This window comes from Culex quinquefasciatus, chromosome 2 (genome assembly GCF_015732765.1).
Source record: "Culex quinquefasciatus strain JHB chromosome 2, VPISU_Cqui_1.0_pri_paternal, whole genome shotgun sequence".
Lineage (NCBI taxonomy): Eukaryota > Metazoa > Arthropoda > Insecta > Diptera > Culicidae > Culex > Culex quinquefasciatus.
The window spans coordinates 119,198,119-119,213,727 of record NC_051862.1 but is presented as its reverse complement, the minus strand read 5'-3'; the positions used below and the strand labels follow the sequence as shown (position 1 = coordinate 119,213,727).

General features: G+C 37.0%; 2 protein-coding genes across 2 annotated transcripts; one reads left to right on the top strand and one right to left on the bottom strand.

The window, feature by feature from the left end:
- Window positions 1-776: 776 nt before the first annotated feature.
- On the top strand, window positions 777-12,242 carry LOC6032470 (UDP-glucose 4-epimerase). Its single transcript, XM_001843011.2, has 5 exons — window positions 777-1,179; window positions 10,702-11,428; window positions 11,496-11,584; window positions 11,641-11,833; window positions 11,904-12,242. Exons 2-5 carry the CDS (start codon window positions 10,708-10,710, stop codon window positions 11,975-11,977), a joined length of 1,077 nt encoding a protein of 358 aa, XP_001843063.1. The 5' UTR covers window positions 777-1,179; window positions 10,702-10,707; the 3' UTR covers window positions 11,978-12,242.
- Window positions 12,011-15,530, bottom strand: LOC6032469 (N(6)-adenine-specific methyltransferase METTL4). Its single transcript, XM_038256482.1, has 3 exons — window positions 15,201-15,530; window positions 12,274-12,964; window positions 12,011-12,206 (listed from the first exon to the last, which is right to left on the bottom strand). The coding sequence occupies exons 1-3, from the start codon at window positions 15,447-15,449 to the stop codon at window positions 12,064-12,066; spliced, it is 1,083 nt and encodes a 360-aa protein (XP_038112410.1). The 5' UTR covers window positions 15,450-15,530; the 3' UTR covers window positions 12,011-12,063.
- Window positions 15,531-15,609: the final 79 nt, after the last annotated feature.

Here is a 15,609-nt window from a genome sequence, read left to right as displayed (position 1 = left end):
ATAAGAAATGAGAAGGATGTTAACATGAACCCATCGATTTCCATCGATTTTTCTGAAGAAAAATCCTATAAAATCGAAAAAAATCTTCAAAAAAAAAGTTGCTCTAGACTTCCCGACGAAATATTTCGCCGGACCCCCCAAAATATCAGGAAAGAGCCCTTCTTTCATGGTGCCAAATATCAGACCTGCCGATTTTTTTTATCTTAAGTTTGTTCTAGGAAACACACCGTGATGGGGTGAGTTGGGACTACAGTCTGAATAGGGAAAGCAGATTATAGATGCACACATTTTGTAGTCCTTGATCTCTCTAAACCGAAACCACACATAATATTCAAAATATTGATCAAAATCATTGTTAAGACAGCTGTTGTTGGTACTAAAAAGTGGGTTAATAAATTGACTCTCCAAAACGTTGATTTTTGTGATTGTATTTCTTTTGCACTTGCGTATTTATCCAACTTAAAAAAATTCAAACAAAAAGAAAAAAAAAGAAATTAAATAAAAAGGATAAAAAACAAAAAAGAAAATGTATCTGTTTTTTTTCTATGCAATAATTTACCTTTGACTAGCCCTAAGAATAATGGCATCTCTGTCCTAACCAGGTCCCAGCACCGACGAAAAAGACCTAATAAAAATAATTTAAAGAAAAAAAAAGTACCATTGACGAAACCATCCTCAACTAAAAACAAAACCCGTCTGCACCACCCTACCACGTGCGTTTCACTGTGTGGTGCGCCCGACGAGAGAAAGACCAACGCGAGCGCGCGTCGTGATTTGGTTGGTTCCAGTCGTCAGTTCGCCAGGTTGGAAAAACCGCGGCCAAGCCAAGAGAGTTGAGAGTCTTCTTCATTTCATTCCACTGTTTGCCAACATCCGCGGCGGTCGCGTTTTGTCGGTCGGTCGGTCGGGTCTTTCGATTTGCCCTCCAGGCTGTGACGGGGATCGCGCGGCTACGTGCCTCTTCTTTTTTTTGCACATAAAACTTAACTTTTACTTGCAAATCTTAACGGTCTCGTTTAAAATTGAGCTCGCGGAAAAGGACGTCGCTGAGGAGATGAGCGGATTCAAGCAGTGATTTGTGAACAAAGTTACTTTTTTTGATGTTGAACAAGTGAAGAAAGTTCGAGATTGTTGAAACAAATAATTAAAGTGAAATTTTAAAGTGATTATTTCTAAGAAGTAAGTGCATGATTAGAAGAGAGAAGACAACTTAGAATCAATCAGGAAATTGCTGGTGAATGATATCATCACTTGGTACACTGCAAATGTGGCAGTTTTATCTCAGACAAAGAATGTTAATTAGCAACTGGATGTAAAAAGTGAAGTTTGGTCCCATCCGATCGCACGAGAAACCAGGTTGATAACGGTTTTTTCGTCATCGATGCGTATCTCTGCGGAGAAAGAGAGAGGCGCGTGTAGAACAGAAGAAATGATGAAAGTTTCTTTCACCTTTTCACCATCCGCGCATCGACGCGAATGTTTTCAAATTCTAAAATAGGCCTCATTTACATTGTAAGCCACTTAAGATAGGGGGAAGTCCTAATTTGAAAGAGACCAATTGACGTGGCTAAATGACCTTGACTTTGAAAAAGTCCCTCGTGTCTTTCTAGCAGCTCCGTTCTGGAGAAAATATGGCCACGCCGCTAGAAACCGGTTCTTCGGAGCAGGAGCAAACGTGGAACCACTTTTACGTGTCGCGAAGCTTACGTAAAAGTGAGGTGACCCCACGATAGCGTGGGATGGCCCATATTTCTAATGTCACACGACGACGACGATATGGCAAGCGAAACCAGTTTTTAAATAGTTGTGAATGATAACGCCATCCATGCCTTGATGATGCCAACGACCAGAGTCGGTGGTAGTCGGTTTGGTACAGGTTGCAGAAGTTGCTCATCAAACAACAAACAACAGCTCATTAGATAGATCGAGTCATTCGTTCAACACAACGGTGCTTCTTCATCAAGCGCGATTGATCTTGTTCGGAGTTCCGAGTGGGTAGATGTACCGACAATTGAGATAAAAAACTTACTGCAAATTTACAACTAAATACAATTAAAATTAAAGACAAATCAAAGAAATATGAAAATGCAAAGGTTTTCATAATTTCTTTTCCATACTTTGGAAACATTGTATTCAAGGAAAAAGGTTATTTTGAAATCATTTTGAAATGAATAAACCAAAAAAAAAAATAAGAAAACGATTTTTTGTGTTTAAAAACAATTTACACAATTACAACTTTGATGGTGCTCTGGTGCACCACCTTAAATTGCAGCCTTTTTTGTACAAATTCAATGTCTAGTGGTAAAAGTAAAGTACAGTCAGCCCACATATTCGGAACACCCACAAATTCGGAACACTTTTGTGATAATTTGTCAATAGCATGCCAAATGCATCTTTTCTGTCGAACCTACTATTTTTACGACCTTTATTTAGAGAGCCTATATGGAGAGGCGAAATGTCACTCTCAGGGTTCCAATCGAACTTTCAAATCGAGGTTCCAATCGAGCAACAAGATCATGCAAGAACAAGTATGGAATCAATTTAAAATAATTCTGGCAAAAAACAAGACTTATAACAATTACAAGTATTGTAAAACTGTTGTTGATAATAATCTGGTAGTTTTTATTATGTTTGTGCTTGTTCGGTACAAGCAACCCCAAAGAAAAACTACAAGTTTTTCAATCTTAAATTTGAATGACTTTGGGCGTTTAAAATTTCTCCCAGAACATTTCATTTCCCTATGTAGGTTCCTACCTTTATTTGGACAATCTCTTGCCATTTCAGTGGTAAAAGTAGTACTTTTAAAACAAAAAAGAACTGCATTTCAAGACGATTTTATTCCGAGCAGCAAAACACTGCCTCCAAATTGCCTGTTCCATAATTGTGGTTTGTTATTGTGCCTCCCACAATTGTGAAACACCTGAATTTTATGATATTTTCAGAAAAAAAAAGTTATCAGATCATTCATAAAACATTACTAAGCTCGAGTTTCATTGGTTTCAGTGTGTGAAGTCATTGTTTTGTGAAAAATATGTACTCCTGGAGAGAACCAAAGTGAAAATATTCTATCGGTGAAAATTACGTTTTTCAAAATTTTAAGGTTTTTGATTTTTTGGGTAAATAAGCAGGGGTAAATAACACAGGAATGCCAAATTTTGGAATTACTTGGGCAAATAACAGAGACCAAAATGTGCCCTTGGTTGCCCAGTAATAGATGGTAAAATACCATGATATCATATCAAAGTCTTATATGTGGAAGGGCACAACAATACCAAACCATATTATTCCAAGGGTAAAATAATACCACAAAATAAAAGTATTTCAATACCAAGTTGAGATCTTCTGGATTATTGAACATTGCTTAAATACCAAAACTTGGCTTTGCCATAGTTTTATTTTTAGGTTTTCCCGTGCCCTTGGAAAATCAGTTTTACACACAAGATTTTGGTATGAGTTCATGTTACTGAGCAACCAAGGGCACGTTTTGGTCGCTGCCATTTTTTTTGTGCAGCAGTTGCAGTTAGTGAAAAAAAGGGAATGATCTATATTAGAGTGTAACAAAAATGACTTTTTGGCGGGCATTCAGGGGTTTGTTCAGGTGGGCATACTGAGCTTAAATCCCAAATATGAGCTTGATTGGACGTAACAGGAGCTGGCGCTCCGCCCTTCAATTTTAAATGGGATTTAACCCGTAAAAAAAGATTTTTTCAAAAATGTCACTTTTTGAGGCATTTTGGCCACCAATGCGTTTATAAAAAACATCACTGGCGTGTAGGCCAGATCCTTGCACATCTTTTGGTATATATAACATTGAAGTTTGGAGCATCCTGGAGCTCGGTACAGACCTTCAAAGTTTGGCATATTTTCGAAAAATCGGTCCCAGCAAAATCAAATGGCGTCTAGGGCGTCGCGAGGTGCGACGCATATCTTTTTTGCCGGGGCCGATTTTTCGAAAAAATGTCAAACTTTGAAGGTCTGTACCGAGCTCCAGGATGCTCCAAACTTCAATGTTATATATACCAAAAGATGTGCAAGGATCTGGCCTACACGCCAGTGATGTTTTTTATAAACGCATTGGTGGCCAAAATGCCTCAAAAAGTGACATTTTTGAAAAAATCTTTTTTTACGGGTTAAATCCCATTTAAAATTGAAGGGCGGAGCGCCAGCTCCTGTTACGCCCAATCAAGCTCATATTTGGGATTTAAGCTCAGTATGCCCACCTGAACAAACCCCTGAATGCCCACCAAAAAGTCATTTTTGTTACATCCTAATCTATATGCAACTGCCAAATCTACTAACTAGATGATTCCATGTTGTTCTTAGTGATATTCTTCACAACATCGAATACATTTTTGTGCTTGAAGTTCTTGAAGCTTCTGAAAAATAACAAGATTGAAAAATAAATGTTATTAAAATGAAACTGGATTGAAATTTACCCAGATTCAATAATCTGTCGATTGACACGTTTTTCAAAGTTGTTGGTTATCCTGACTTAGAGAAATTTCAACGATTTTACAAATTTTCTAAGTGGGTTTCAAGCAGTAGTGTGCCCAGCTCCTCGAGGAAGATGGGCAATAATATGGACGTTTTGAAAATTACGTCGTTTATGGACACCTCCTGAACAAATTTCAGAGGATGAAGGGGCAGTTGCCCCATGTTGCACCACCCTGTGCACTTTAGTGGTTTCAAGTCATTTTAGCGCAAAATTAATTATTTTGTCAAAATTGGTCAAAATATTCCCATAGTTTCAGAGGATTTTGATAAAACACTTTAATACCAAAAAAATACCAAAATGTGGTAGACTTACTTACAATTTTTTCACAATTTCAAGTCATTTATTTAGAGGGTATATTAACAATGTTTAAAATAATGTTTGAAATTTTAGGTTTTCTATGAAAGCATTCGATTTGAGCATCCGAGGAGACATCATTTTAGCGCAATATTAATTATTTTGTCAAAATTGGTCAAAATATTCCCATAGTTTCAGAGGATTTTGATAAAACACTTTAATACCAAAATAATCCTTAAGACAAATTTTAAATGGTTTAGGAATGCCAAAATTTAGTATTGATACCAGAGAAAAGTATTATTACGCATTTCCCTTGTTATTTACCCATGATCGGGTATAGGTTGATCATTGAAAAATTTTTTTTTGCAGATTTGTAGACAAATCTCTCACCTTTAAAACGTTTTTTAGGGTTTGTAAATCCGTTTTGATTGTCAAAACGACGTCGTCGTGCTATCTTGTCGCACCCGCCATTTCGACGTTCCGCAATGTAAACAACAAACACGTTTTGTTTGGCTGACCATTATGTGCATTGTCCTGAAGTTTGGTTGAAGTTGGTTGCTGGAGTCCCGAGTTATAATTACCTACAAATGTTTACGGTAGTATAACTTGTACGTGCGTCAAACGCGTCCGACCTGAAATCCCTTTGGCCAATTGTCGTACTTACATCAATTTTCAGGAAGTGACAAGATAGCACGACAAGATTGAAACTACTTTCATATGTAAAGTGACAAAAATGCACGGAGTTTTTTCGTATTTCGTTGAATATCTCAGGATTGAAATCGAATTTTGGGGATCTGTGCAGGTTAAACGGTGAGGCATTGTGAGCTACACAAAATTGCGTTCTTAACTCCATTTGGCCTAAAATGCAAGTACGACAGTTAGCACGACGACGACGAAAAGATATTCCACTTTATGTAAGGTATGCACTTCGGAAGAATCCGGTCAAGAAAAATTTCAAATGGGCAGCAGCGGTAGCGAAAGCAAGCCAGAGAGGGTGAAGAAAAGTCCCAAGAAAACGTTCCCTCTCTTTTGTCCTGTCGTTCGTAAAGCTGTTTCTTGGCCCCCTTTCTTTCGAAGAGCATACCGGCCCTTAAAGACTAACTCGAGATATGGATGATTGTGAAAGCGACGAACCTCATCAACTTATCAAAAAATGAATGAATCGTGCAGTTTTTTTAATTTCATATATTTTTTATAATTAAATAATAAACATAGAAAACTTATAGCAGTCAAAATTCCTAAAACTTTAGAGCTCTCGGGACGATTACCTCCTTTTGATCGTCTTTGTTTTGACTCCCACCACGTCGAACGCGGCCACACATCATCGGCATCGCCGATAAAAACCGCTCGATTATCACTGTTAATTATTCCAAACGCCTGAAATTGGTTTGTTGTGACGGCGCACCATGATTTTGAAAATGCGGGAAACAAAGAACCGTTTGAGCAAGACGCGTTGAACGACCCTTGAGCTTTTATTACACTTTTGGCGCTCTCGTCATTAGTGAGCTTCCATATCTCTATACACGTGCGATGCGCTGTGGAGGCCTTGCACGCGGTGTGTCCTCCAACATGTAGTATTTAGTAGTCGCATTCGATAAAAACAGGTAGTTATTTAGTTGCTGCGGGAATTGAATTGTATGAACGAAGTATCAAGAATCTATGGTATTTGCCGACTATCTGTCGGCTTAAATAACTGTAACAACATGTTCTGAGTGAAAGAATGTAACTCTAAATTTCAAATTCAAATGTCGAATCGAATTTATTATCAAAGTTAAGGTCTAGGTCTTTTAACAAAAACTGCAAAACTTTTCCAGTGGAGTTGAATTTAGCTGATAATTTTTGGTTTTTTTATAATCATTTTATATTCCAAACATGTTATGTACATTATTGCGGTTGATGTCAGATGTCTTCAATGAATATCAAAGGAAAGAATTTGTTTTGGAGATGTGATGTGAGACATTTAACGATGCACTTTGAATTCATACCAGCGTTTGCGTTGAAAATGAGATACGAGATTAAATGTTAAGCGATTTCCTGATCATTTGATTAACTTACTGATTACCAGTTTTACATCGGCTAGCGAAACCAATAAGATAAGTCAACATATTTTGCCCTAACATAATCAAAACTCCAAATTTGCCCTATGTGTCCTGATTCACCCCAGTTGGCGGCTCCTAATTACGAGAATGCAGTGAAGTTTTTTTTAAATTCTTTTAATTTTAGAATTTTGTTGTGTTCTTACCTTGTTTATGGTTCTTCAAGAAATTGTGTTTTGTTATGTGTAGATGTCATATTTTATAACATTTTTTGCAGCAAGCCCGTAGATCATTTTTGCCCGCGGGTAAAAATTTCAGCGATCTGCAGTTCTCACCAACACATATAAAGCTGGCCCGTCCCCGAGCAACACTCCAAAGAGAAGCATATCTTGGTGCTCTTTCACTCACTTTTCATCAAGTGTCCAATGCGCGGTGGTAGCGTGTCGGATCAATAACCAAGAAGTTGGTGGTTCAATCCTCGTTCTGCTAAGTGTTTTTTTTGTGAAATACAATCAAAAAGCCGTCGGTAATGCCGATAATTGTCGGTAACGGGCAAAAATGTCATACTCCTATATCGCAAAAAATGCATGAGGACAGATTTCATGCAGATTCTGATATACTTTCATGCCGCCATGCATCACAATCATGCGACTGCCAGTTGGGTGTGGGTTTAAAAATTCTAAACAATTTTAGAGTAGGTTATGGGGCCATCAAAAATAAGACATACATTTTTCCCTTGGTTCGACTATCCGAAGATTAAATTATCCAAAGTGAAATTTTTCCGAAGCCGTCGGATACTTGAGTCTGGACGGTGTTGCTTATGGGCAGTGATGGAATAATCATCATGAAAAGAAATTTTTTGGACGTTCGTTGATTATTCGGCGGAACATCCTTTCTACTACTACACTTGCAAGTGTAACGTCACACGTCGAAAAATGACCTGTCACATTTTATTAGAGCGTCCAATTTCCCGGGGTTACAAAATTCCCGGGAAACGGGAAATTTTCAACAAATTTCACGGGAAATCCCGGGAATTTTGCAATTTTGCAACAAAATAGTATTAAATAGCAATTCTAATGGTCAGAGTAAGTGTAAGGTTCACTTAATGCCTTGGCTGCTTGTTAAAAAAACATACAACTTCAGGAAAATATATAAATTTTCTAAATTCGTTCGCTCAAAATATAATGATTAGTATTTTGTATTGATAAGAAATAGCCATATATATGTTTTTCATGGCAAATATTTTATTCAGAACAAATCTTACTGGATTAATCTCATGAATAAATATATAAGCATTGAATTTACCTTAAAAATCTGCTATTCACTCGAAATACCATTTTTATGTAATTACAACTTCCAGTTTTCAAATGTTTGGAGCGAGTATTTGAAATATGTTTAAATTTTTTGAAGTAGTTTTTTAATGATATTTTTAATGATTCGGCCTAATAAAAGACTCCTGTAAAAAGAATTTTCATAGAAAAAAAGTTGTTTAGTAGTTTCAGATTTAAACTTTACGCCCTTGGTACGCTAAAAAAATGAGTTCGCGTAAACGTGAACAGAGCTCATGCCAACGGGAACCAGGAAGAAAACTGTTCAACTTTTATAGTGCATTGCAAAAAAAAAAAAAAACAGTTTTCTTCCTGGTTCCCGTTGGCATGAGCTCTGTTCACGTTTACGCGAACTCATTTTTTTTTTTAGTGTAGCTCAAGTGCTCTATAAATTTTTAACTTTTGACTGTAATTTCTCGAATACTTTTGAACAAATTAACCTAATAATTTGGTAATGGGAAACAAAACCAAAAAAAACAATTTTGATCTTGGCGGGAAGAGTTACCTTATTTTCAAATGATATAACAAGAATTTTTGCTTTAAATGCTTACCAAAATTTTAATAGTTTATTTTTAATATCGTAAGTTTATTCATAATATCGTACAAGATCTATACCTAGTTGTGAATGCTTCAGAAATTATTATCATCTTAAATAAATCTTGACATAAAATTTTCAGACGAACTGATAAGTTCAATAAGAACAGTAAATTGAATTTATTGAAATAAGTTTTTTTATTTTGTTTTTTTTTGAAAGTTTTAAAAATGCACCAGAAAGTTGAGAAAATGTATACTTCCGCTTGAATTTCGGGAATTTCCAGGAAATTTACAAATTTCCCGGGAAACGGTAAATATTTTTTTTCGGGAAATCCCGGGAATTCCCGGGACGGGAAATTGGACGCTCTACATTTTATAGATGGGCAATGCGGGCAATGTGTGTCAACAAAGTGAAATAAATATTATTAAGTGGTGCTGACAAGGAAATTCACAGAAAATCATTAGCAGGTTGATTTTCTTGGAGAATTTCGGGAGCGATTTTCTTTTGCGTGATTTGACTCCTTTCTCTTTGACGGTTGAAGAAAGTTCGCAAGCGAAAATATTTTTTTTTGCGATTATTCCATCCCTGCGTTATGGGAAATCAGTGGCTTCAGTAATTTATTTCTAGTTTTTATCAAATGATTCACTGTTGGTTTCCAATTTTAGTCTGGGATTCCGATTGACCATTGCATCCACCCCCTTTCAAAAAGCAAAAAAACATTCACATAAATTGAAATTATAATTAAATGAATGAAAAGATCTATTGTATACAGTATGCTTATTTAGACATTTTCTGTTCTCCACAAATCGGTACAAATCGTAAAAGTCTGAACAAATATTTTCATAAATTCATATATATGTTGCCACAGTAGCGATGTTTAACACATTTTTGTGATACTTTTTGTTTCGAAATTTTGAAAATCAGGGTTGGAATTTGAAATTTAGTTTTTTGCCTATGCCAATGTCAAATTAGTTTACGAGAGACTCAAAAGAAAAAACATTGAGATAAAAAGTTGTTTTAGTGTAAAATTTTATCAGGAACGCGATGATGAGGTCAAAACTGAAAATATGCGCTCTAAGACCGTTGCAAATATTTTTGAAAGTTTATGTCAACCCCCCCTTTCAAATCGGTCCAAAAAATGAGGGGGCAATTTTTTTTCAAAAAATTCCAAAATTTTATGGAAATAGAAGTCTTAATATCAACTGAAAACAAAGTGAAACGCATTTTCCTGCGTTTAAAATCATATTTAGAATGTCTGGGATCGACCAAAAACATATCTAATTTTTGTGAAATTTCATTGCACAGCAATGCAAAAAGTTTTTTTTCGGCTGAAAAAAGGTCGTCAATAGAATACAGATGTAAAATACATTTTAAAACTCTTTTTTTTTATTAAAAATGTGAATACCATGGCTTGTTACTTCAATTTTTACATTTTTTTATTTCATTGGCCAGAGTTGACAAAAATAAACTTCAAACAATTTTTGCAACGGCCAGTGAAAATTAAGCAAAAAGTCTTCATTTGTGCAACAAACACTGAAAACAATTTTCGATTTGAATGATTCAATGGATCAACTTTCCCTGATTTATGGTTCTTTTAAGATACCGCAGTTCAAAAAAAGTTCTCAATTTTAACGAAAACTGTGAAGTTTTGGGGTAGTGCCATAAAACTGGGTCCGATTTGGATGAAAATCGGGATTCTGGCTAGTTTTGATGGAATCATTACCCCCCCCCCCCTTATTCTGAAAATGTTGATTTCAATTTTGATTTTTTTTGGTACGTTTCCGGCGGAATGACACATTCCGGCGTTGCAACCTCACGATTTTTTTACGTTTTCCCGAAATATGTATGGTATGATTTAAAAATGTGTTCCAAATTAAAATATTGTTACAGGTTCGGATTGGACATTTCTTATTGTTAATCCAGCTGCGATTTGTGATTGGATCAATAAAATAACGAATAAATATTAAAACGTAGAATGTTATATCTATTATTTTTATTCCATTCAACCCACAGAGCATCATGACTGGCGAACAGAAAGGCATCGTGCTCGTGACCGGTGGAGCCGGATACATCGGATCGCACACTGTCGTGTCTCTGCTCGAAGCCGGCTACAGCGTGGTCGCTCTGGATAACTTTACAAATTCGGTCAACTCGAACAAGAACGATTCCGTTGCGCTCAAGAGGGTCGAAACGATCACCGGCAAGCCGATCACGTTCTACCGGTGCGATCTGCTGGACAAGGACGCGGTGGAGGCCATCTTTAAGGCGCACAAGATCGAGTCCGTAATTCACTTTGCCGCGTTGAAGGCGGTCGGGGAGTCGATGACCAACCCGTTGCTGTACTACAAGAACAACATGATCGGCATGATCAACCTGCTGGAGGTGATGGACAGCCACGGCATCTACAAGATGGTCTTTTCAAGCTCGTGCACGGTTTACGGCGAGCCGGAGCGGCTTCCGATCACGGAGGAGAATCCGACGGGGAATGTGACGAACGTTTACGGGCGGACAAAGTACTTTATCGAGGAGATGTTGAAGGACGCGGTGCGGGCAGATGCCAAGTGGAACATCATTGCGTTGCGATACTTTAACCCGGTTGGCGCGCACAAATCCGGTATGATCGGGGAAGATCCCACCAAGCAGTTTACCAACCTTATGCCGTACATCAGCCAGGTGGCGATCGGGAAGAAGGACGTGCTGACCATTTTCGGAAACGATTACAACACTCCGGATGGAACGGGTGAGATTTTTAGATTTATGGGTATGGGTTTTTGATAGTATCTAAAATGGCTGTTGCATACTTTTAGGCGTTCGCGATTACGTTCACGTCATGGACCTGGCAACTGGCCACGTGGCAGCTTTGAATAAACTCGATCGAGAGCATTTGGGATTGAAGGTTGGTAGGTGGGTTTTGGAACAAGGAATCTGTATTAAATTAATTTCAAATTTCAGATGTACAACCTGGGCACCGGCAAGGGCATTTCCGTGATGGAACTGATTCAAACGTTTGAGCGGGTGAACAAGGTTAAAATTCCGTACGTAATCCAAGAGCGACGCGCGGGTGATATTTCCGCGATGTATGCTAACGCGACGCTGGCGGAAACGGAACTGGGCTGGAAAGCGGTCCACACGGTCGATGAGATGTGTAAGTTAATCAGACGGCACAGAGCTATCGATGATCTTGATAAACATTAATTTAAAATCTCTCTTTCCAGGTGAAGACTTTTGGCGATGGCAGCAGATGAACCCGAACGGATACAAAGGCGAACACATGAACGGTCATCATTGATTTAATCGGCTCCGGTTCAAAAAGATAGTTTTAGCATCAACGGAGCTGTTTCCCAGCAGCCGTCGTCGTATTTACTATTTATTGCTCTACACACGTTTTACTACGTCAAACAGGTTGGCATTTTGCAGTTTTAGCACTTCGGTTCCCACCGAGGTAAAGTTCGGATAGACATTTCTGGCAAATATCTCCAGGCACTTTGGTCGCTCAGGAAGTAGACTTTCAAACAGATCTGCAAAGGAAACAATAAACGATACTGTTGTCACGACTTATGCGAATTTTATTTTGATCGACATTACCTACGAGGGGTGGCTTGTTCGAGTGGAACGCACTTGGGACGCTGTAGATGAATCTCTCCTTCGGAATCTCAAACGTCGTATTGTTTTCACCCACAGCAATGAATATCTGCTCATAAGGTTGCTTCTTGTTGCTTCCGTTGAAGGCACAGACTGGTTCTCCAAACTTTGTGACTTTCACCCAGTACCAATTTGCTACCAGTTTAAGTTTCCACTTTGTGCAGAAATTTTCCCGAATTGCAGCAACATGAGTTGGCGAATTCGTGCACCAAATCGCAACGATTGTGTTTTCATGAACATAATCCCCCAATGGAATATTTCCAATGCTATTATTGTCCAGCATTTGATACGAAATCTTACTATTAACGGCTTTCGTCCTCCGGATGTACTTATTCCACCACGGCGGATCCAGCACAACAAAATCGAACCGATCGTCAGGCGCTAGCAAGTTCGCTAAATTACTCACTTCAGAGTTGAAGAACCGACAGTTGGGAGGGATGAGATACGATTGACTGGCGAACTCGGCCAGCACTACAAACTGCGTGCTGTTGGCGCCATTGTACGTTTTACTGCGATCGTAGCGGTCATCCCGGTTGAAGCCATCCACAAACTCGAGAGCGGTTCGGTTGTCACATTCTTCGGTGGGAGCTGGTAGGTTGCTCAATTTTAGGAATTCCGTATGATTGGATCGAACCTGATAAAAAAGAGAACATTTAATTGCATAAGCTGTTGATAAAATACCGATTACACGGCAAAAACCGATTACAAAGCAAAAAGATTAAGACGCCAATAAAGCTGATTTGTGATAATTTATTTTCAAAAAATGTATTTAAGATTCGACGAAAAAAAAATGTCTTCACTGAAATTCAAATGGTTTTGAATATACCCGAACAAGCTAAAACAGATTCTAAGTACAAAGTAGTGCATTTTTAATTAGTTCAGCTGATTGTACTTCTTGTAAATAGTTGAGCTGACATTATCTTGCAAAAATCGTTTTGAAGTTATTTATCTTGCACAAAGTTATTTATAGCCGTTTCAAAGAAAAATGTCACATGTCAACCCTTGATTTCTTTGTAGCAAGCGGACATTTTTCTCTGAATCGGCTATAACAAAAATTGGCCTGAAGTTATCTTTTCAAAAGTTATCTTGAAAAAAAAAATAGCTGAAGTCATCTTACGAAAGTTCGACCTGAAGTTATCTTACAAAAACTGAATTTATCTTGCAAAAAGTTTTCTTGAAGATTCGATCATTTTTGAAAAAAAAAATTGCTGTAAGATAATGGAACACTTTTATTTGTTTGCCCCCGTTTTGATAGTAAACAAAAATTATCAGTTTTTGTTAGTTTGCTCAATTTTGGTGCATATTTTAGGTTTTCAAACATTGTTCATACTAAATTTGTTATATTTTGAACACAACCGTCAATTGCTGTAATTTACAGAAAATCAATAGTTTTTTGCTTAAACGCGTTTTGAAAATTTCGTACTTTATGGACACCCCCTTAACAATTCTAGAACAAATTTCTAAGGATGGTGGGGCAAATGTCCCATTAGGGTGTAATATGGTTGTATGGAAAAAAATAAAGTTGTTCAAATTTAGTGAGCACAGCAACTTTTCAGTTCCTTTTGAGGTCCTAAACAACTCCCCAAAGTTTGAGAACGATTGGTTCAGTCCTCACATTGCGCAAAGCGATTCAATTTTCCATATAAATTTGTATGGAAAAAACATTTTTTTTTGGATTTTGATATTTTAAAAATCCATGTTTCACGCTATATTAAAACCGAATTCATATTTGATTGCTCTGAAATGTGCTCTACAACTTTCCTGAAGAGAGTATGGTGCTAACTTGTTCCTATAAAAAGATACAGCGTTTTCAAAACTCGTCTAAAACGTGTTTTTTGCTCGAAAATCACGTTTTAGACGAGTTTTGAGGACGCTGTATCTTCTTTCAGGAGCAAGTTAGCACCATACTCTCTTCGGGAAAGTTGTAGAGCATCTTCCAGAGCATCCGAATATGAATCCGGTTTTAGAACAGCGTGAAACGTTGATTTTATAAATATCAAAATTCAAAAAAATGGTTTTTCCCATACAAATTTATATGAAAAATTGAATCGCTTTGCGCAATGTGAAGACTGAACTTTGGGGAGTTGTTTAGGACCCCAAAAGGAACTGAAAAATTGCTGTGCTGGAAAATCGATTTTGTTATTACACCCTAATGTCCCATGATGCCCCACCCTGTGCTCGATAGTGTGTGCGGTACAAAAAAGGGTTTAAATAATAATAAAGCCAATGCAAATATTTTTCAAAGTTTTTGTCCTTCGGCCCTGGTTGAGGTTGAGGGGGAAGGAGGCAAATAAAATATAATAATTAAAAATACAAGCCAGAATTTCATCAGTTCAATGAAAAAAACAATGGAAAATGCATTAAACACAGGAATAGTTGATATGCCATCATTAGTTTTCAAAAAATGAAAGATTAGACGAAATCAAAATTTGTAACACAAAAAAACTTTTCGTATCGAAAATTATTTTTTTTTTTTGAATTAAATATATTTTATTGAATCTTTCTTATAATAATTACATTTGGTTTACATAATAAGTGGTCAGCTGTGGCTCTTCAGCTTTAGTTTGCTTTTCGTGATTTAAACACTGTTTATTTTCTTAACTTTAAAAGTATATGATTTATCATTTTTGTAACACTAGGTACAATGAGGAAAAAAATTTTTAAACATCGAAAATTAAATTCAAACATGCTAAACATAATTCTGAACGCATAGGAATGCATTTGAAATTAATTTCAGTTGATTTCACTTAAATTTCCATTGAAAATTTGATCTTTTTTGATAAAATATTACATTGACGTCAAAATTTCAATTTATCTCGGTTTGTTTTATTAAGTTTTATGAAACTGTTAGAAAACTATTGGTTACGTACTTTTTCCGTCGTTTCATCAAACACTTCCGCAACCTTTTTCCTTTTCGACCTTTGTCGGTTCACATCTTGACCGACATCATCACTGACGGTAGTTTTTCTATCGTACGGCGATACAATATGAAATAGTTGTGATTTCAACGAAGCACTAACCACACTATCATCGTAAAACTTATAGTTGGAATAAATCTTGTCCACAGCAGCCTTATGGTCCAAAAGTACTACTGTATCCGACAACAACTGGTAGCCCATTGGAGTTGTAGTCGCTTTGCTTAAAATGTGTAACTTAAGCCGGCCTTGCACTTGGAAAGTCTATTTGTAAACAATCATCAATGATTGTGATCGTTTTATTATTTGACACTAGATTGCGCGGCATTTACGGTTTACACACATACAAATAAAAAAGTTTCCT